The sequence below is a fragment of the Salvelinus namaycush genome, chromosome 31 (genome assembly GCF_016432855.1).
Source record: "Salvelinus namaycush isolate Seneca chromosome 31, SaNama_1.0, whole genome shotgun sequence".
In the NCBI taxonomy this organism is placed as follows: Eukaryota; Metazoa; Chordata; class Actinopteri; order Salmoniformes; family Salmonidae; genus Salvelinus; species Salvelinus namaycush.
In genome coordinates this window covers 42,431,387-42,452,635 of record NC_052337.1, presented here as the reverse complement: position 1 = coordinate 42,452,635, position 21,249 = coordinate 42,431,387, and the positions used below count along the sequence as shown (strand labels likewise).

Sequence of the window (21,249 nt, the reverse complement as noted above, 5' to 3'; positions counted from 1 at the left end):
CGTCTTCAAACTGGACATCGAGTTGACGGGACCAGTTGTCTGTGATCCGCTAGTCCAACCCTTTGTAGATCAGACATAGCCTAGCAGCCATAGGCCTCGTGTCGTCTGCTGAATCACCAGTGTCATAGCTGTCGTTTGATCGCAATTAGTGTGAACAGATTTCCTGTCTCTCTCTCTCCTCTCTCTCTCTCTCTCTCTCTCTAGCCTCTACTTCCCAGATGAAGTTGCTGAGAGCGGGCGATGGGCTTCGTTGGATCATAACTCCGACTGGAGTCCTGTCGCTTTCCTCCTGCTGCTGCTCTGTCTCACTCTGTTCTGTCTTCCTCTCTGACCGTGTCCTCTGTCTGTTGCTGTCGGTGACTCGTTAGTTGTTGAGGAAAGCGCTTGCCTTTAGCCGTGGACAATGTCTGAGTGCATGCATCTCACCCTATGCATTTGCAGGATTGGCGCCTATACGGTAAGGACAATAGCATGTGTCTTTAGCATAATAGTTTTGAGTGCATCTTCCTCCGTCTCTTCTGTCCTGTCTGTCTGTTACGTTGGTGATAAGTCTCATGTCAGTTGATACGATTGTGTGATCTTCAAGACCCCTCATGAAATGTATATGAACTATTTCCTCCTGCTCCACCCTTGGGATGTGCTTTGATTGTATTCTTGGCTTATTTTGTGCTTGTACTGTAGGTAGAGAGAGCAGCTAGTGCAGTGGGCTGTGTGCAGAGACCCACCTCTGCTCCAAGGCCTCCTCTCACCCTCTAGGCAGGATTCCAGAAGAGAACTCTGATCAGGCATGTCCAGTCATGCTCACCTTCAGGAATGCTGTGCTCTGTCTGGCACAGAGTCATCAGCTGGAACCCACCTGATCTCTGACATTCCAGCTGTGCTGGGAAATAATCTTTTGATCTCAGAAGTCGGGTGGCAATGCTTCCCCTGCTGCCGGACTGAAGCACATCGGATTTGTGTTAAAGGAGCTCGACTAATATGAGCGTGGTCGTTTGCTGGGCTTGTCTGTTTATGTTCAGTATGAGGTCGCAGTATAAAATGGAATCCAACCCGTGCCAGAGTGTGGAAATGTCTTAGATGTTATGTTTGGACTGGAGTCAGTTGTTATCACGTGTGTTTTATCAGATGTTCCTTGGCCAGTTGATCTTTCGAAAGATGATGACCTATCAGCAAGCCATCCGATGGGGAAAAAAATGTTATTACGCTGTTATTATAGTACACTGGCTGCGTCGTTTAACACTTTTCAGCAGTTCTGTTTGAGTGGTTTTGAGCGATTTCTGGGGCTCTGGTTAGGCCTAGGCCACGTGATAATAGGTAGGTTTGGTTGAGTGGCCAGAGCTCGTGGCTGTGGGTGTTAATGTCTGTCATTAGAGCTCACTGGTCTTTAATGGAAGTGGTAATTGTGTTTAAAATCGCTTTTATCCGCCTGATCTCTCCCTGAAGGAGGAAACGGGGTAACCGGAACCTTGTTCTAGGAGTCACAGATATCATCATTATTCAACAGCCTCGGGAAACTGTGCTCAATGAACTGGAAAAAACAGACATATTAGGCTACTCAAAGACGTGTCACATACAGTAGGCAACAAGGCCTATTATTATTATTTGACCCTGCTGGTCATCTATGAACATTTGAACATCTTGGCCATGTTCTGTTATGATCTCCACCCGGCACAGCCAGAAGGGGACTGGCCACCCCTCAGCCTGGTTCCTGTCTAGGTTTCCTCCTAGGTTCCGGCCTTTCTAGGGAGTTTTTCCTAGCCACCCTGCTTCTACACCTGCATTGCTTGCTGTTAGGGGTTTTAGGCTGGGTTTCTGTACAGCACTTTGTGACATCAGCTGATGTAAGAAGGGCTATATAAATACATTTGATTTGATTGATGTAAGAACATCTCAAGTTTCCTACAACAGGGAATTTGTAAAGGCCTAATAGCTGTCAGTTCAAGCTTGAATGATGAGACTTAGGCCTATTGTGATTATGAAATATTTATGTGGTCTCAAATCCCAACCCCTGTTATGTGTTGTTATACAGTTGATGGGTCATACAGTGGAGTGGAGATGGGTGATGTCTGGACTCTGGAGGGAGGGGGATGCTGAATATAGGCTACTGGGCTCCACCCAGCTCACTGCACTTCCTCACTTTGATAAAGCAGGATGTGGCAGGCCGGCCTGCCGGTCGTTCCACCCCACCAAGGGGAATATCCCACGGTTCAGTTATTCAGCTCAGATTGACCCTGCCGTTATGCGGCCAAGGCAACCACCCCTATGGCCTTCTGGGAAATGAGGGCCTTAACAAGCCCAAACAGGAAGCTATTGGAGAAAAACATCCACTGAATGGGCTGTTTGAGTTAGGGGAAACAAAGATTGACGTCTGCTTTGTGCTTCTCACGGGCTTGGAACATTAACCCATAGGCCACGGTGGAGGCAGCCTTGTTTGCCAGATGTGAGACGGGGTGGCTGTGGGAAGAGACTTGGGTGGAGAAGGTAGCCTGACCAGTCAGTTACCCAACATACTGACTGGCCATTCTACACTTAGTCAAAGGTTTATCCAACCCCTCTCGTGAACAGATTCTGATTTACTCAGCTGATGATTTACAGATTTAGCTCATGATTTACCCTCTCAACAGCTTTTTCTGTTTTGGTCAGAATGTGAGTTACGATCATGCACTGTGTGTACAAAACAGTAAGGACACCTGCTCTTTCCATGACGGACTGACCAGGTGAACGCTATGATCTCTTATTGATGCCACTTGTTAAATCCACTTCAATCAGTGTAGATTAAGGGGAGGAGGCAGGTTAAGAAGGATTTTTAAGCTTTGAGACATGGATTGTGTATGTGTACCATTCAGAGGGTGAATGGACAAGACAACATATTGAAGTGCCTTTGAACGGGGTATGGCAGTAGGTGCCAGACGCACCGGTTTGTGTCAAGAACTGCAACACTACTGGGTTTTTCACGCTCAACAGTCTCCCGTTTTTGTATCAAGAATGGTCCACCACCCAAAGGACATCCAGCCAACTTGGCCCAACTGTGGGAAGCCTTGGAGTGCAACTCAATTAGGAAGGTGTCCTTAATGTTTTGTACACTCGGTGTAGATTAGCCAGAGCCCTAAGCCTTAGCAAGACTGTCTGAATGCAGGGCCAGCCAGGGAGGAAAAATGCGCCGCTTCCCAAATGGCACCCTATTTGCTCTAGTCAAAAACAGTGCAATATATAGGGAATAGGTTGCCATTTGGGATTCACACTAGCTTTCTCTGCCAGACCGAACGGACGGCATGTGAATGATACGGGGTTATAGACAGCAGGGGACCACCTCACAGTTTAGCTCTTAGCAGGAGCTTTGCGGAGTCTGACGCTAGTCGTAACATCCTGAAATATGAATACAGAAACAAATCCCTCTGTTGCATGATGTAGCACGCTACTTCACCACTGAGTGGAGAGCGAGTACGTACTGGGGAGGGCTAATGTCCTCATGTACACTTCTCCATGTCTATTGGATGATATGGCATCTACACTGTACAGGCTTCCTGATTTCCTCGGGGTAGGGTATCTCAAAGACATATATAATCTCTTTCAGACAAAAAATGGATCCACTTCTTTCTCGTAAAGATGCGTCTATAGATCAGCATTGATGATATGTCCATTCACAGAAGACAGGGATTTAAAGACCAAATATAGGTTGAAGTGATTTAAGCATCTCTGCTATGGGTTTGTGTGCTGTTAATGTGTATTTCTGTAGCCTTTTGAACGTTTTCAAGTCCAATTCTGCACTTCCTCAGTTAATTTTGAGTCCCAGTCTTTATAACCTCCAATTCAAAGTCCCTTTCCTGTTTCCTGTTGTTCCCCCGGTCCCGTCTAGTTGTTAAACTGGCCGGATTCTCTGGCCTTGGCCTGGCATTGCCCACTGTTACCATGGTGACCAGAATAGGAAAACTCACTTCACGCAGCGGGCAACTTCCTGTTGTGATTCTATACCTGTGGTTTTGCATTAGGTCTAGCCTCGCGGTCCAGCCTGTTTGTGCTTTAGTGGCTAGCCAACGCCTCTTTGTTCGTTCATTGCAGTCTATGGTTCATTGTCATGCCAAACAACAATCATCATGATGTATCATGTATTTGCTACAGCAAATAGCCTATCGTGTGGAACCAGGCTAGTTTTGCATTAGCGATGTTCTTCCCCCATGTGCAATACAGGATGTTTGTTCAGTCTGAAGAATTTAGTGTGTTTGTAACCAGGTTTCCATCCAACCTTTTTATGCAAGTTAAGTACATGTCGGATATAAAAAAAAATGTCACGGCAGGCATGATGGAAACAGCAAATTTGTAGGTAAACTTTCCAAATGTCAATTCAAAAATATCATATGCAAGACAAGGTCTGATCTTTTTGTGTCTGCAATATTAATTATGCGAGAAATGGCAGTGGAAACGATATGTCGTGTGGACCTCCCACTACGCCTCAGGAAAGCATGCAGTTTATTAGGCTACAGATTAAATAAATTATGATGAAAGTGCAAGGGGGTGAGCTTGATGCTCCTTTCCAATAAATATTGAGGGTCTTATTCTGGTGGCGTGATGATCAATGCCTGGCTGCCGTTTGACAAGTCAAAAAAAGTCTTGCTATTTTGTCCATAATAATCATGTAGGCTATACCCGCGCTGTATCTTGCAGGTGCCAACACCAGAGTGGGCACTGTCGTGGAAAATTGCATGATTATGTTATAATGCTTGTATTGCATTATAATGGTTGTTTTATTCGACAGAATAGAGTATTGTGTGTGTGTGTTCCACTGAGGATGGGCCTCTATGAGATAGCACTGACAGAGGAGATTTACGATGTCTTTGGGTGATAAAACCTAAAGGGCATTCCAGAGAACATGAGCTAATGGTTCTGTTCTATGCCGTACCAGGGAGAGACTGTTCCCTTTTGGAGTAAGGGGGCCAGACACTGGTCTTTACAATGAAAACTGTTGACACAGCAGTAACTGTCTGCTATGTTTTATAGATATCTTTCATACAAATCTTAACCTTTGTGAACTGTTCCTAAGATCTGTGGTTCGTCAGTGTAAGTTGAGAGGGGTGTATCTTGGCTATAAAAGATCTTTGTACTTTTCTGTTGGTACTTCTCAACGGTTCATCAGAAATAGTGAATTGTTGAAAGTCAAATGCTATTGCAAAGCTTATTATTATTAAAGATGTAGTTTAAGTATAACTCTGACTGGTGTGTAGTTTGTAACTCTCCTCATTTGGTAAAGCAGAAATATAATTCACCACAGCACATTTGCTATATAACGTGACAAAACCATCAGTAGAGTTGAAAATACGATAAACTCATTTAACCTGTAGTTTTTATTCGGTAAATGGGAATTTGAATGCAAAAGTAATTTTTATGTGCACTATGTCATCACGCACAGCCTTTTATTCGCAACAAGTCAATTTTTTGAAATTTCACATGAAAATCTGTCGCCAGTTGGAGGGAAACCTATTGATGACGAGGCAAACCTGAAACGGCCAGATCGTTGAACTTTTACACTCTCTCTCTGATTTAGGATCCTAAGCATTTCTGTGTAAAAAGCCCCATGAGCACTAAGATGTGAAGTTCATAGGAGCATGTCAAATTCTGTATTGAATGAAAGGTAAGAGTCTATTTTTGAGAAATGAAGGCATACAGTGCTTTCAGAAAGTATTCACACCTCTTGACTTTTTTTTACAAAATGGGATGAAAATGTATTTGTTTGTCTTTTTTTTTATCAAAGATCTACACAAAATACTCTGTCAAACATTTCAACTTAATTAAATAAGTATTCACCCCCCCCCCCCTGAGTTAATACGTTAGAATCACCTTTTGGAAGTGATTACAGCTGAGTCTTTCTGGGTAGGTCTCTAAGAGCTTTCCACACCTGAAACATTTTCCCATTTATTATTTTCAAAGTTCTTCAAGTTCTGTCAAATTGGTTGTCCATCATTCCTTGACAACCATTTTCAGGTCTTGCCATAGGTATTTAAGCAGATTAAGTCAAAACTGTAACTCAGCCACTCAGGAACATTCACTGTCTTCTTGGTAAGCGACTCCAGTGTAGATTTGGCCTTGTGTTTTAGGTTATTGTCCTGCTGAAAGGTGAGTGCATCTCCCAGTGGCTGGTGGAAAGCAGATTGAACCATGTTTTACTCTGGGATTTTGCCCGTGCTTCGCTCCATTACGTTTATTTTTTAGCCTGGAAAAACTCCCTAAACACTGTAACTGTTTTATAGTCAACATTGGCCTCATGGTGAATTCCCTGAGCGGTTTCCTTCCTCTCCAGCAACTGAGTTAGTCTGCTTTTTAAAATGTTTTATCCATACAGTACACCCAGTTAAACATCTGTCTCCTTGTTCTATCTGTGGCTATACAAGTACGGTTACAACACACATTGCTGTTGTCAAACAATGTCTATTGATGACAATGTTGAATCTTGATTCTTGGTTTTGTATAGTTCTGTAGCTAATGAGTGTATGACTGTGCATTCACAGGGGAAGGCTACCGAAGCCTGTCCTACCTGTTCTGTGCTGGGTTTTTAAATATATTTTTTATTTAACTAGGTTTGTATAGCTACAATTCAAGTAAATTGTCCTTGAAACCGGTTTATTTTTTTTATAGTTGGACTTAAAAGACTGTCAAAATACCAGCAAATCAGCTACAAGTGATTTAATTTAGTAAATCTGTTTCAAAGTATTCCCACGCATAATAAAAGGATGTTATCATATACAAATGTAAGCAAGGCTTGAAATGATTGTGTATTAGTCAAATAGTATAACTGTTTGGGCTTCTTGCAGGCCAATTTTGCAGTCTACAAATTATTTGTAATTATGTTCCGGCCCCCAGACCATCTGCTCAATAAAAAGTCAGCCCTGTTTTGCTCAGTGCCTATAGAAAGTCTATACCCTTTTGAACTTTTTTTCACATTTTGCTGTCTTCAAATTAAATCTAGAAAGGGATTAAATTAGATTTTTTTCCCCCCAACAGATCTACACAACCTACTCCACATTTTTTTTGAAGTGAAAGAAAGTTATTGAATGTATTTGGTTGGAAGCACCTTTGGCAGCCATTAAAGCTGTGAATCATGTTGAATAAAACTCTTATCAACTTTGCACAACTCACTTCTGTCATCATGAAGTGCTTTCCGAGGCTAGTCAAAGACCACATCACCTCCTCCCTCAGACGCACTTAACCCGCTCCAATTCGTCTACCGCTCGACAAATCCACGGACAACGCAGTCGCCATTGCGCTGTACACTGCTCTTACCCACCTGGACAAGGTATGCATATGTGAGGATGCTGTTCATTGACTACAGCTTGGCCTTCAATACCATAGTGCCCTTTAAACTCACAACAAAGCTCACGGCCTTGGTTTAATTTCACAAACCCTGAATTCATTAGATTATTGTTGACTGTTTGAAATGCAGTGTATTTTACCTTTAACCTCTACGGGATCGGTGTCGCCCCCCGCGAGACGGTGGAGCTAACGTAGGCTAATGTGATTAGCATGAGGTTGTAAGTAACAAGAACATTTCCCAGGACATAGACATATCTGATATGGGCAGAAAGCTTACATTATTGTTAATCTAACTGCACTGTCCAATTTACAGTAGCTATTACAGTGAAATAATACCATGCTATTGTTTGAGGAGAGTGCACAATTATGACCTTAAATGTATTAATAAACCAATTAGGCACATGTGGGCAGTCTTGATACAACATTTTGAACAGATATGCAATGGTTCATTGGATAAGTCTAAAACTTTGCACATACACTGCTGTCATCTAGTGGCCAAAATCTAAATTGTGCCTGGGCTGGAATAATACATTATGGCCTTTCTCTTGCATTTCAAAGATCAGATCTAATGTGTTATATTCTCCTACATTAATTTCACATTTCCATAAACTTCAAAGTGTTTAGTTTCAAATGGTATCAAGAATATGCATATCCTTGCTTCAGGGCCTGAGCTACAGGCAGTTAGATTTGGGTATGTCATTTGTAGGCTCTTTTTTATTTTTATTTTTTTGTCCGATCCGATTTTTTGTTGTTGAGATATTTATCATTTATTGTCCATACGTTTTTGAAAAAATTGAGATATGAGTTTTAGGCCATATCGCCCAGCGACTGAACTTCTCCCTATGCAACTGGGTCCTGAACTTCCTGACCGGCCATCTTCAGGTGGTGAAGGTAGGCAACATTACCTCCTCCACACTGATCCTCAACATGGGGGTCCCAGGGTGCATCCTAGGGCTGTTACGGTGTCCGTATTACCGCCACACCGGCGGTCACGAGTCATGATGTCAGTCAAATTCCACGTGACCGTTTAGTCACGTAATTAGGCTTCTCCAAGTTCTGATGCCGCTGATGGTCATTAGTAGCCTACCAAACTTGCTAACTGCCTGGTACTCAGCACTATATTGTCTCTCTAATCACTCTGACTTTCTTTGCTTTGTCTAACAACACTCACGAATCTAGCAAATAAGTTGTGTGGGTCAGAGTGCAGTATTTCTTTAGATTAATAGAAAAACTTTGTTGTTGCCTATCAACTTGACTCAGAGGGAGAACTTCTTCATCGCTCGACAAATTCCCATGATTTGTGAATCTGTTTCGAATCGAACAGCTAGCGCTAAGATTTCTAATGCTTCCCCTGTCTGGACGACCTGGAATGATAAAGAGTAGATTTGTAATGCTCACTAGCTCCGTCCTCCTTCTCAGAATCACGTTCGTTGCGCTAAATAGCTCAACTGGCTAGTTTTCCTGTCTGTAAAGAGAGTGGTGAGCTGTATGCCTCTGATTGGATAGAGCAAATTTAGGAATAGAAAGGTAACAGCTGTTTGTCGGAGTTTAGAGTGACAACGTGGCTAGATAACGTCAGCTAACAGCTCTCTGTGTCATCATTGAGCAGCCCAAACAGAACTGTTGCTATGTATACTCAGACGCAGAGGGCAAAATTATGACGAGGGTGAAGTGACTACAATTACTCAACACAAGCACACGACTACTGACTGCAATTACTGACCACAATCAAACGACTACTGACCGCAACTACTGACCGCACACCTACTTACCATAACAACACAACCACAGACCACCGCTACTGACCACAATTAATGACCACAATCACACAACTACTGACAACGAGCACACAACTACTGACCACAAGCACACAACTACTGACCACACAACTCTTCACCTCAACTATTGACCACAACCACCGACCACAACCACACAATTACTGACCACAACTACTGACGACAAACACAACTACTCTCCAAAACGACTGACCTCAAATACTGACCATAACCACATAATTACTGACCACACAACTTCTGAACACAACCACACAACTGCTGACCACACAATTACTGACCACACATTAAATCACTATAACTACTGACCACACGCCTAGTTAACCACACGCCTAGTGACCACACAACTACTGACCTAACCTTCTGACCACAACCAAACAACTACAAATTACAACTACTAACCACAACCACACAACTACTGACCACTACTACTGATAACCTAAAGACCACTACTGACTAGGGATGGGCATTCGAAATTATTTCACTATTCTAGTAATATAATTATTAGTACAACTTTTTTTTAACTTCTTCCACTACCACAAAAAGTATTTTAAAGAGCTTTAGCAAGCCCCACAACTTTACTTGTAAAGTTACCATCTAGTTCAAAGTAGATATTTAAGAGTTTTTGGAAAACTGAGGGAGCTTTTACCGTCATTCTGTTACCAAACTTTACATCTGCACTGTTCTTTGAATAAATTAGTTTTTTTTTTTTTTTTTACTTTCAGTGTAAATTCTTAAAAGTAGTCCTTGTTCATAGAATTGTATGATTTGTTTAACTTGCAATCAATGGATTTTGTTTGGCGTACTTTTATAGCGCAAAATGAGTCAGCCTCATTCTGTTACTGTGGAATTGCCCTCCTTGATAATCTTCTTTACCTATTATCTTCACTATCAACACAAAGCAAACACAAATCTTTACATGCTAAGATGAGGCATTACAGTTCTTGTGTATATCTGACAAAGGTATTTCCCACATTCAGGGAGTGTGAGGATGAGTGTGGAGTAGGACCCACAGCCGCTTGTATGCAGTCAGGTTGATCCTGACTAACAAGGTGTCAATATTTTAATAACAGAAGGATAAAGTCCATTCTTCACATTGTTTGTGTTGCCATGGCACTGATTTCTTAAGTTTACAGCAATTGGGGGCATGGGATAGGATGAGTAGCTTTTAACCCCTGTTTTGAAAAGCCTGCCTTCGAGGGTGGGAACAAGCAAGTATGGCTCCCGTCAGGCTGTATCTCTTTACAAAGCTAGGGATAACGACTCAACCTAGATATCCTGCAATGTCCTGGCAGATAGGAACATCGTTGAGAAATGTCCAATTGCTCTATTGAACAAGGACAACCATATCTACTCACGTGATCGGCGAAACACAAAGGCCACAAAAATTGATACAAAACGTGACATTGGTTGAACTCTCCCGGATCGAAAATTCTAAAATACAGCTATTATGCATATTAATGTCTGAAACGCCCTCTCATCATTCATAATTATGTAGGGAGACTGGAAAACACCCCAAATCTAGCGGTGAAGTTTCCCTTTAAAAACGCAATGTCATTGTTTGAAAAGATTTGATTAACTATTTTGATGTTGATTGGAAAGGGTTGGAGAGTGAGCTCGGCTCAGTCCCTACCTACAGTTGATTGTGCTTCAGTCTATGGAACATACAGGATATATAAAAAATTCAAAAATATTTTAAGAACTAGGCCTATTTTGATGTTGATTGTTACGTTTTGAAGAGGGCTCAGCCCCTACCTACACTTTACAAAATGTGTCAAGGACCAGGCTTTTCCCACAGCCATTATGCCTTTGACACTCAGGGGGTGGCGTGCCATGAGTCTGGCAAGTAAGTCTATCCTGGACCCCGTGTGTCCTCAAGGCAGCATTTGTCTGTCAGCGAGGAGGTAAAAATGCTTCCTTAACAAAGCCTGGTGTCATCCGCTCCGATGACATGGAAGCAATCTCACACGCCTCAATTTCCTTCTTTCTGGGATATTTTCAGAGTCGGCTAAGAATAGGTCAGAGAAATCTCTCCGGTCACAGCAAGCAGCAGACACAACGTCTATTATTACACGATTAATGCAGTCTTTGTTGTTGTGTAGTACAGTGGATTCAATGCATGTGGTTCATTACCTAGGTAACCAAGTTGGCTGGATGTCCTTTTCGGTGGTGGACCATTCTTGACACACACAGGAACGCGTTGAGTGTGAAAAACCCAGCAGCGTTGCAGTTCTTGACACACTCAAACCGGTACGCCTGGCACCTACTACCATACACCATTCAAAGGCACTTACATATTTTGTCTTGCCCATTCACCTTCTGAATTGCACACATACACAATCAATGACTCGATTGTCTAAAGGCTTAAAAAAAAATATTTAACTGTCTCCTCCCCTTCATCTACACTGATTTTGAAGTAGACATCAATAAGGGATCATATCTTTCACCTGGATTCACCTGGTCAGTCTGTCATGGAAAGAGCATGTTCCTAATGTTTTGTACACTCAGTTTATGTTAGTGTGGGTGTGTCTTGTTGCTCCTGACCACTTCTTATAGCAAGCCTGCAGTAGGGGTCTGCAAGGACTCCCTCAGGTAGGACTCATTGGCTATTGATCAGCTGGTTCAACCTGTTGTTCATGCCCCTAAAACCCCCACAACCCGCTCTCTATCTCCATGGGAGCCCAACTACAAATACGCTAGTCAAGTTGTCTGTTTGTTCTTAGACTTGCCTGTCTGGTATAGGACTGCTCGAGCTTTGTCATCTGATCTTGAAATTCTCAGTAATGGAATAACTTGCTGGCACATGCCACCTGGTGTTGGAGTTGAAATAATAAACTACACTGAACAAAAATATAAACACAACATGTAAAATGTTGGTCCCATGTTTCATGAGCTGAAATAAAAGATCCCTGAAATGTTCTATACACACAAAAAGCTTATTTGTGCCGGGGACAATAAAAGGATGTGCAGTTTTGTCACAAAACTCAATGCCACAGATGTCTCAAGTTTTGAGGGAGCATGCAGTTGGCATGCTGACTGCAGGAATGTCCGCCAGAGCTGTTGCCAGATAATTGAATGTTAATTTCTCTACCATAAGCCACCTCCATCGTTTTTAGAGAATTTGGCAGTACGTCCAACCGGCCTCACATTCGCAGACCATGTAACCACGCCAGCCCAGGACCGGCTTATTCACCTGCGGGATGTTCTGAGACCAGACAGCTCATGAAATTGTGGGTTTGCACAACTGAATAATTTCTTCAGAAACCGTCTCAGGGAAGCCCATCTGCGTGTTCGTCGTCCTCACCAGGGTCTTGACCTGACTGCAGTTTGGCATCGTAACCGACTTCAGTGGGCAAATGCTCACCTTCAATGGCCAATGGCACACTGGAGAAGTGTCCTCGTCACAGCTAAATCCCGGTTTCAACTATACCAGGCAGATGGCAGACAGTGTGTATGGCGTCGTCTGGGCGAGCAGTTTGCTGATGTCAACGTTGTGAACAAGAGTGCCCCATGGTGGCAGTGGGGTTATGGTATGGGCGGACATAAGCTACAGAGAAAGAACACTTGCATTTAATCGATGGGAATTTGAATGCACAGAGATACCGTGATGAGGTCCTGAGGCCGGCCCGTTGTCGTGCCATTCATTCACCGCCATCACCTCATGTTTCAGCATGATAATGCATTGCCCTGCATCGACGTGTACGACAGCGCATTCCATTTCCCACCAATATCCAGCAACTTCGCACAGCCATCGAAGAGGAGTGGGACAACATTCCACAGGCCACAATCAACAGCCTGATCAACTCTATGTGAAGGAGATGTGTCTCGCTGCATGAGGCAAGTGGTGGTCACACCAGAAACTGACTGGTTTTCTGATCCATGCCCCTACTTTTTTTTTGTAAAGATATCTGTGACCAACATATGCATATCTGTACTCCCAGTCATGTGAAATTTAAAAAAAAATCATCATACATACATACAGTTGAAGTCGGAAGTTTACATACACTTAGGTTGGAGTCATTAAACTCGTTTTTCAACCACTCCACAAATTTCGTGTTAACAAACTATAGTTTTGGCAAGTCGGTTAGGACATCTACTTTGTGCGTGACACAAGTAATTTTTCCAACAATTGTTTACAGACAGGTTATTTCACTTATAATTCACTGTATCACAATTCCAGTGGGTCAGAAATGTACATACACTAAGTTGACTGTGCCTTTAAACAGCTTGGAAAAGTCCAGAAAATGATGTCATGGCTTTAGAAGCTTCTGATAGGCTAATTGACATCATTTGAGTCAATAGGTGTACATACCGCTCAGGAAGGAGACGCGTTCGGGCTCCTAGAGATGAACATACTTTGGTGCGAAAAGTGCAAATCAATCCCAAAACAGCAAAGGACCTTGTGACGATGCTGGAGGAAACAGCTACAAAAGTATCTATATCCACAGTAAAACGAGTCCTATATTGACATAACCTGAAAGTCCACTCAGCAATGAAGAAGCCACTGCTCCAAAACCGCTATAAAAAAGCCAGACTATGGTTTGCAACTGCACATGGGGACAAAGATTGTACTTTTTGGAGAAATGTCCTCTGGTCTGATGAAACAAAAATAGAACTGTTTGGCCATAATGACCATCATTATGTTTGGAGGGAAAAGGGGGAGGCTTGCAAGCCAAAGAACACCATCCCAACCATGAAGCACGGGGGTGGCAGCATCATGTTGTGGGGGTGCTTTGCTGCAGGAGGGACTGGTGCACTTCACAAAATAGATGGCATCATGAGGAAGGGAAATTGTGGCTATATTGAAAGAACATCTCAAGACATCAGTCAGGAAGTTAAAGCTTGGTCGCAAATGGGTCTTCCGAATGGACAGTGACCCCAAGCATACTTCCAACATTGTGGTAAAATGGCTTAAGGACAACAAAGTCAAGGTATTGGAGTGGCAATCACAAAGCCCTGACCTCAATCCTATAGAAAATGTGTGGACAGAACAGAAAAAGCATGTGTGAGCAGGGAGGCCTACAAACCTGACTCAGTTACACCAGCTCTGTGAGGAGGAATGGGCCAAAATTCACCCAACTTATTGTGGGAAGCTTGTGGAAGGCTACCCCAAATGTTTGACCCAAGTTAAACAATTTAAAGGCAACGCTACCAAATACTAATTGAGGGTATGTAAACTTCTGACCCACTGGGAATGTGATGAAAGAAATAAAAGCTGAAATAAATAATTCTCTCTACTATTATTCTGACATTTCACATTCTTAAAATAAAGTGGTGATCCTAACTGACCTAAAACAGGGAATTTTTACTTGGATTAAATCTCAGGAATTGTGAAAATGAGTTTAAATGTATTTGGCTAAGGTGTATGTAAACTTCAGACATCAACTGTATATATATATTAGGGCCTAATGAAATTATTTAAATTGACTAATTTCCTTACAGTTCATATAACTCAGTAAAATCTTTAAAATTGTTGCATTTGTGGTGTCTTCGGAAAGTATTCAGACCCCTTGACTTTTTCCACATTTTGTTACGTTACAGCCTTATTCAAAAATGTATTAAATTGTTTGATTAGAAAATAACTATCTACACAATACCCCATAATGATGAAGCAAAAACAGGTTTTTAGATGTGTTTGCAAATGTATAAAAAACATTTACATACATACATTATACATTTACATAAGTATTCAGACCCTTTACTCAGTACTTTCTTGTAGCACCGTTGGCAGCGATTACAGCATTGAGTCTTCTTGGGTATGACGCTACAAGCTTGGCACACCTGTATTTGGGGAGTTTCTTCAATTTTTCTCTGCAGATCCTCTCAAGCTCTGTCAGGTTGAATGGGGAGCGTTGCTGCAAAGCTATTTTCAGGTCTCTACGGAGATTTTCGATCAGGTTCAAGTCTGGGCTCTGACTGGTCCACTCAAGGACATTCAGAGACTTGTCCCGAAGCCACTGTGTTGTCTTTGCTGTGTTATTAGGGTCGTTGTCCTGTTACGCTCTGGAGCAGGTTTTCATCAAGGATCTTTCTGTACTTTACTCTGTTCATCTTTGACTCGATCCTGACTAGTCTCCCAGTCCCTGCCGCTGAAAAACATCACCACAGCATGATTCTTCCACCACCATGCTTCACCGTAGGGAGAGTGCCAGGTTTCCTCCAGAACTGACTCTTGGCATTCAGGCCAAAGAGTTCAATCTTGATTTCATCAGACCAGAGAATCTGGTTTCTCATGGTCTGAGAGTCTTTCGGTGCCTTTTGGCAAACTCCAAGTGGGCTGTCATGTGACTTTTTACTGAGGAGTAGCTTCTGTCTGGCCACTCTACCACAAAGACCTGATTGGTGGAGTGCTGCAGAGATGCTTGTCCTGGAAGGTTCTCCCATCTCCACAGAGGAACTCTAGGGCTCTGTCAGAATGACCATCGGGTTCTTGATCACCTCCCTGACCTAGGCTCTTCTCCCCCGATTGCTCAGTTTGACCGGGCGCCTACCTCTAGGAAGAGTCTTGGTGGTTTCAAACATCTTCAATTTAAGAATGATGGAGGCCACTGTGTTCCTGGGGACCTTCAATGCTGCAGACATTTTTTGGTACCCTTCCCCAGATCTGTGCCTCGACACAATCCTGTCTCTGAGCTCTTCGGACAATTACTTCGACCTTATGGCTTGGTTTTTGCTCTGACATGCACTGTCAACTGCGGGACCTTATATAGACCGGTGTGTGCCTTTCCAAATCATGTCCAATCAATTGAATTTACCACAGGTGGACTCCAATCACGTTGTAGAAACATCTCAAGGATGATCAATGGAAACAGGATGCACCTGAGCTCAATTTCGAGTCTCATAGGGTCTGAATACTTTTTTTTTAATCAATCCATTTTAGAATAAGCCTGTGACGTAACAAAATATGGAAAAAGTCAAAGGGTCTGAATACTTTCCGAAAGCGCTGTATATTTTTGTTCAGTGTAATTCACAAGCTGGACATTTTATTTGGCGTAGTTGAGGATCATCATTTTTTAGTTTTTCTGAAAATGGTATTATTGTCAATCATCTGATTAGGTATACTTCCATCTCTTTTAGAATTTTCTTTTTTCTTTTAGAGATTCTGTTCCAGACTGGTCCTGCCATAACCATCTCATAATAGTGATGTGAGAGAATGAGCATTTGGCCTTTCATCAATTAGATTTGCTCACCTCCTTCGCCTCCTCTCTCCTCCACTCTGACCTCTCTCACCTCCTGAAAAAGGTCAAAGATAATCGAGGAGAGTTGATGTGAATGGAAACGGTCCTTCTCCACTCGCGCGTCATTAGCCAAATTTTACGTTTGCAGGGGTGGATCCCAAAGTGCTCATAACAAATGAAGTTACTATTTTGTAGATAATAATAAGTAACATTTTGTTTTTAGACGTGCATGTTTTTCTCCTCAGACAAAACAAAAGCTGATTAAGGGGCTGTGGCAGATTTCTAAACTCTTCTATGGTAGGATACACATTAGTATCCTCTATGAAAGGTGACTATCGAGGAGGGGACGACACTCTTCCATAAGCCTACTAACGAATTGACACACTCCTCAACCACTTATCGGGTTCCGGGTTATGGAGGAGAGAGGATGGAGGAGACGAGACAGAGAACGATCTTTTACCCAAAAGACAATCTCCCATATATTCAGTGTAGGTTGGCGCAGTTCCTATAATCACCACCAGAGAGCAGTCTCTTCCCTTGTAATGGTAGCCAACAGTTACGGCGCATTGATTACACTGTCCCTGTGCTGTTATCAATCATATACTGATGTAGACTTTTTCAAAATCTCAACCTGACCTACCTTTTAATCCTTTCCTGTATATGTTATGTTACGATACATTTTAAGTTGTTATTTCAGACTCTGGTAGGTCTGTAAGTGGTATGTACCAGTGATGAACATGCTTATCTGGTGCAGCATCTGTGCAACATGAAAGGTTTGCCTTGTCTTATCTCGTAGCACAAAAGGAGGTCAGTGGGGCTGCTGTTGTTACAGAGCAGAGCATGCTTCTGGTTTGGGTTTCTGTGTTTGAGCTGCATAGTCTGCTGAGAGACCCTGCAGAGAGTCTACAGTGAATCTACAGAGTCTGACCCGTGTCATGTCCTTTATCAGCACCCAGAGAAAGGTGAGGGATCTGTTTATACTGAACAAACCGGAGACTGGAGGCCGATTTTGCTTGTTGTGTAGGAAGAAACATGACATCACCTCTATCGGGCCCTTACTGTCCCTGTGTGTGCTCTGTGCGCGTGCGTGAGACCGTGGCCAGCGTCCCTGGTTTCCATTTCAATAGGAGGCCCCCTTTTTCTTTGATCTTCCGTGTTGACGGAGTAGCAGTCCCTCAGTCCCTTGACCATGTTGCATACCACATCTTGAGGTTTACTTCACTCACAACATCCTGTGCCCCTATACAAGTATCAATGTGTCCACTCTTACTATGCACAGGGTGCCTGTAGTGTGCATTCTATAGGCTATATACGACTCAAAGGTTCTTTTGAAGTGAACTCACTTTTTTATGTGAGTTCAAAGGATATGTAGTGTGGCTGAGCACATCTGAATTGAAATGAAAGCGGAGAGGAGAGAAAGAGAGAGAGAGGACACAATGTTTTTTCCTCTCCAAATCTTATAGTATCTTTGGCTGGAAACAGATGGCGTTAACAGATGTGATCCTGCCTGGCGTCTCCAGAGTGGCGTGCTCAGTGACAGAACAGACGTCAGTAGTGTCACAGAGTAGATCAGTGGGTGACGTGGGTGCAGCGTCCAAACGCCAAAAACACGGACTCACTGTGCACTAGCTCTGCCCATCACACCTCTCATGACTGATCTCTGACTCTGTGTCCCTTCTCTCTATCCGTCTTCTCCCCCGCTCTCAATCACCTCTTTTCTCTCTTTCTCTCTCCATCCCCCCCTCTCCCTCCTACCTCCAGTGTTTCAGGACACTGTGCTGTAAAGGACAGCCCCCTCCCAGACCAGAGTATGACCTGGTGTGTATTGGACTCACAGGCTCTGGGAAGACCAGCCTACTGTCAAGACTCTGCAGTGAAGCCACAGACAACATTGGGCCAACGACGGGTGAGGTTCGACTCCACCTGATGAAATCACAGTCCAAATGCTCCTTATACAGTTCTCCTTACTCTGCATGAAGTTTTTTTTGCAGTTACAGCAGTCAAGTATCCTATGCATTGAATCAATTTAGCGTCAGTAGTTAAGTGATGAGATTACGGGACATATTCCTATACCTGCAGAAAAGAGCACGATATGAGTATTTTCCAACACAAAATTCATGTACTTTCTCTTGCCTCTTTTTTAAAGCAATGTCTGCCACTTCTTCCTGCTTTACATTTAATTCTCCTTTCTAGGTTTCAGCATCAAAGCTGTTCCATTCCAGAATGCCATTCTGAACGTGAAAGAGCTCGGAGGTATTTTTTCACCTATTTTCCATTATGATGTGAACACAATGTTCACGTTGTCAGGGTACTCAAGTTTCGTAGTTCAGTGGGCAAAACATTTTTCTTTTACACTTATTGAGTCTTCTTATTGGACAAGTGTCAATGGGACTTCCTCCGTTTCCCAAAAAGTTGACTCCCATTCCGTGCCAACTGAACATGACCCTAGCTGTGCACAGTCCAAGAATATCTGCAAAATATAAACATATAGGAAACCCTAAAGGTTCTAAAACGATGTTCAGGAACTTTTCCTTTGCTAGCTAAATGTTAGAATCCCCTAAGATAGTAAATGTTATTGAGACCTCGAATGACACACATCCTCTGTGAAGATGAGTCATAGTTATCTCTCAACTGATGATCTTTGCATCAGAAAGCAACGTGTCAGACAGACAACACGCAAATGAAGTAGCTAACACATTCTCTCAAATGTCACTCGCCCGCTGGGCGTGCAACTGTGTGTGTCAGAGAGGCAGTAATGCGTAAGTCCTTTCTGTGGTGTGTGTGTGTGTGTGTGGGGGGGGGGGGGGGGGGGGGCTGTATGACATCATTGGTGTGGACAGGGACTCTCCCTTATTTCCAGACAGGGATCACCTAGCTGCTGTTCTCTGAACCTGTGTCCCAAATGGCACCCTATTCCTTATTTAGGGCACTACGTTTGAACAGGACCCATAGGGCTCTGGTGGATCATATAGGAAGAAGAGTGCCATTTGGGATGCACCCTGAAGTTGGGAACATTCAGCCTCTCATCCTACAGTTAGAAGCTGGAGACACATACCCCAAAATGTTGACAAGGTGCAGAGTAACAGTCCATAAACCTGGGGAAAAAACAATGATCGCCGCACCCTCTAATCAGTTTAATGTATCAGGCCTACTCCCTTATTCTTTAGGGACCAAACCAAGGTTTCGAAGAAAGCATTTGTGTGCTGAAATGTTAAGGACACACCATAACGAACGCTGGCCTTGCGCAATAGATCACCTGCTGGGTGTCGACGAATGGTGGTAGTTCAACATGTAGAATTGTCGGTAAATTAACAGAAAATAATGGCCGATGATGATGTTAGATAGAATGGCCACCTGGCCATTCGTCGGCGCTGTCTATTTTGTAATTTAGTCCATCACTAAAGAAATTAATCATTGGGTGTCTCGTGTAGTTCGGGAGACAGTACTGTAATGTTTTTCTAGGTTATCTGTGGGGTGTTTGGAGGTCAACAGGTCAAACAGTACTGGTAATGTTTCTGTTTGGGTTTCACTCTCTATCTCCGTGACTGTAATCTTGTCTGTCTGCTACGGGTTTTAGTGTTGTTGGTTCATCTGCACCCTGGCTGGGATGTTTTTGGTTTGTCTCTGTGTGTGTGTGTGTGTGTGTGTGTGTGTGTGTGTGTGTGTGTGTGTGTGTGTGTGCATTTATGAGAGATGAGATGGGAGTTCAAAGCCAGTTTCCCATCAATGGGATGGTGACACCATACTGTTTGTGTGTGATTCCTCTGTCTGTCCGTCCGTCTGCCTGTCTGTCTGTAGCTAGGTTTCCATCCAATTGGCAACAGATTTTCATGGGAAGGTTCTAAAATCTGTATAGAAAATGTATGCACATTTTCCCACGAGGTATGTTTCCATCAAATTGACTTGTTGAGTATAAAAAATTCTGTGCGTGATGATGTAATGTACATAAAAGCACTTTTGCACTTAGTTTCAGTGCTCTATTGCACGCTCGTTTGCAATTTTGACCTGTTATAGCCGACGGGCACTTTTGCCAGCGCCAGGATTGGTAATTTACCTGTCTTATATGAGCTCGCATGCGCTTAGTTTATTCAAAGATGACGTTTGGGAGCAAGAAAACAGTGAGTGGACATCCACTTAAAAAAATAAAAATCTATGTAGGCTATTATACATTATTTTAGCCAGCTCTTATTGTTTTTTTGGATGTGTGTAAAAAACCCTCCGTGTACAGTAGGCTATATGCCCATCATGAAATCGGAGATGCGATACTCCTGTGACATTCCTAAATGTAACAACACAGCTGGTGACTCCAAGTTTACTTCGACATGATGCTATTAGGTCAATATTTACACATAAATAAATTTTCTTTATTGATGTCGTGTAATCTATTTCACTGACTTTTTTGTTGTTGTTGCCCACCTTGTCTAGCATATTGTCATTGACCTTTTTTAAAATGCGTCATCTTTCCCCAAGATGCTTTGGAGAAGAAGTGACGAGGGGGAGGGGGGGGGGGGGGGGACTTCCCACTGGAGGCACCCTGGTTGACTCAATGTTGTTTCCACGTCATGTCAATGAAATAAAAAACGAAGGTGGAATTAGACCTTGAATTGACGTCTGTGCCCAGTGGGTTGGACATTCGGCAATAAGGTTGAGAACAAGGTGAGGAAATAGGATGTGAGGACTCGTGGAAAGATGAAATTGAGATCGAGCTGGTCTACCTAGTCGGTTGGCAGATCGCTCCGGGAAGATGCTCTGAATGCCCAGATGCTCCGGTGTAGAGTAGACCGGTGTGTAGCAGTCAGTCAGTCAGTGTGTAGCCCAGGCATCTGAAACCACTTATCTCACACTCTTTATTTTCCTGAGAAACCAAGCATGATGTAATGCCATTTGTGGAAAGTGTGGTTTCTGTTACTGTCACACGTGATTGTAACACAATATGTTTTCTGGTGAACACTGGCTTGTGGTCATGTTTTTGTTAC

At 43.0% G+C, this 21,249-nt stretch overlaps 1 protein-coding gene across 2 annotated transcripts in view; it reads left to right on the top strand.

Annotated features, from left to right (window-relative positions):
• The window catches only part of LOC120025654 (ADP-ribosylation factor-like protein 15), a 63,883-nt gene that overhangs the window by 9,867 nt on the left and 32,767 nt on the right, over positions 1-21,249 (top strand). The window contains exons 1-3 of one of the 2 annotated variants that reach the window (XM_038970199.1): positions 249-457; positions 18,035-18,179; positions 18,467-18,526. In XM_038970199.1, the coding sequence (XP_038826127.1) occupies positions 404-457; positions 18,035-18,179; positions 18,467-18,526 (259 nt within the window). In that variant the 5' untranslated portion in view covers positions 249-403. Of the gene's footprint in view, positions 1-248; positions 458-18,034; positions 18,180-18,466; positions 18,527-21,249 lie in introns of those variants that run through there. The other variant, XM_038970200.1, reaches the window with a different exon arrangement.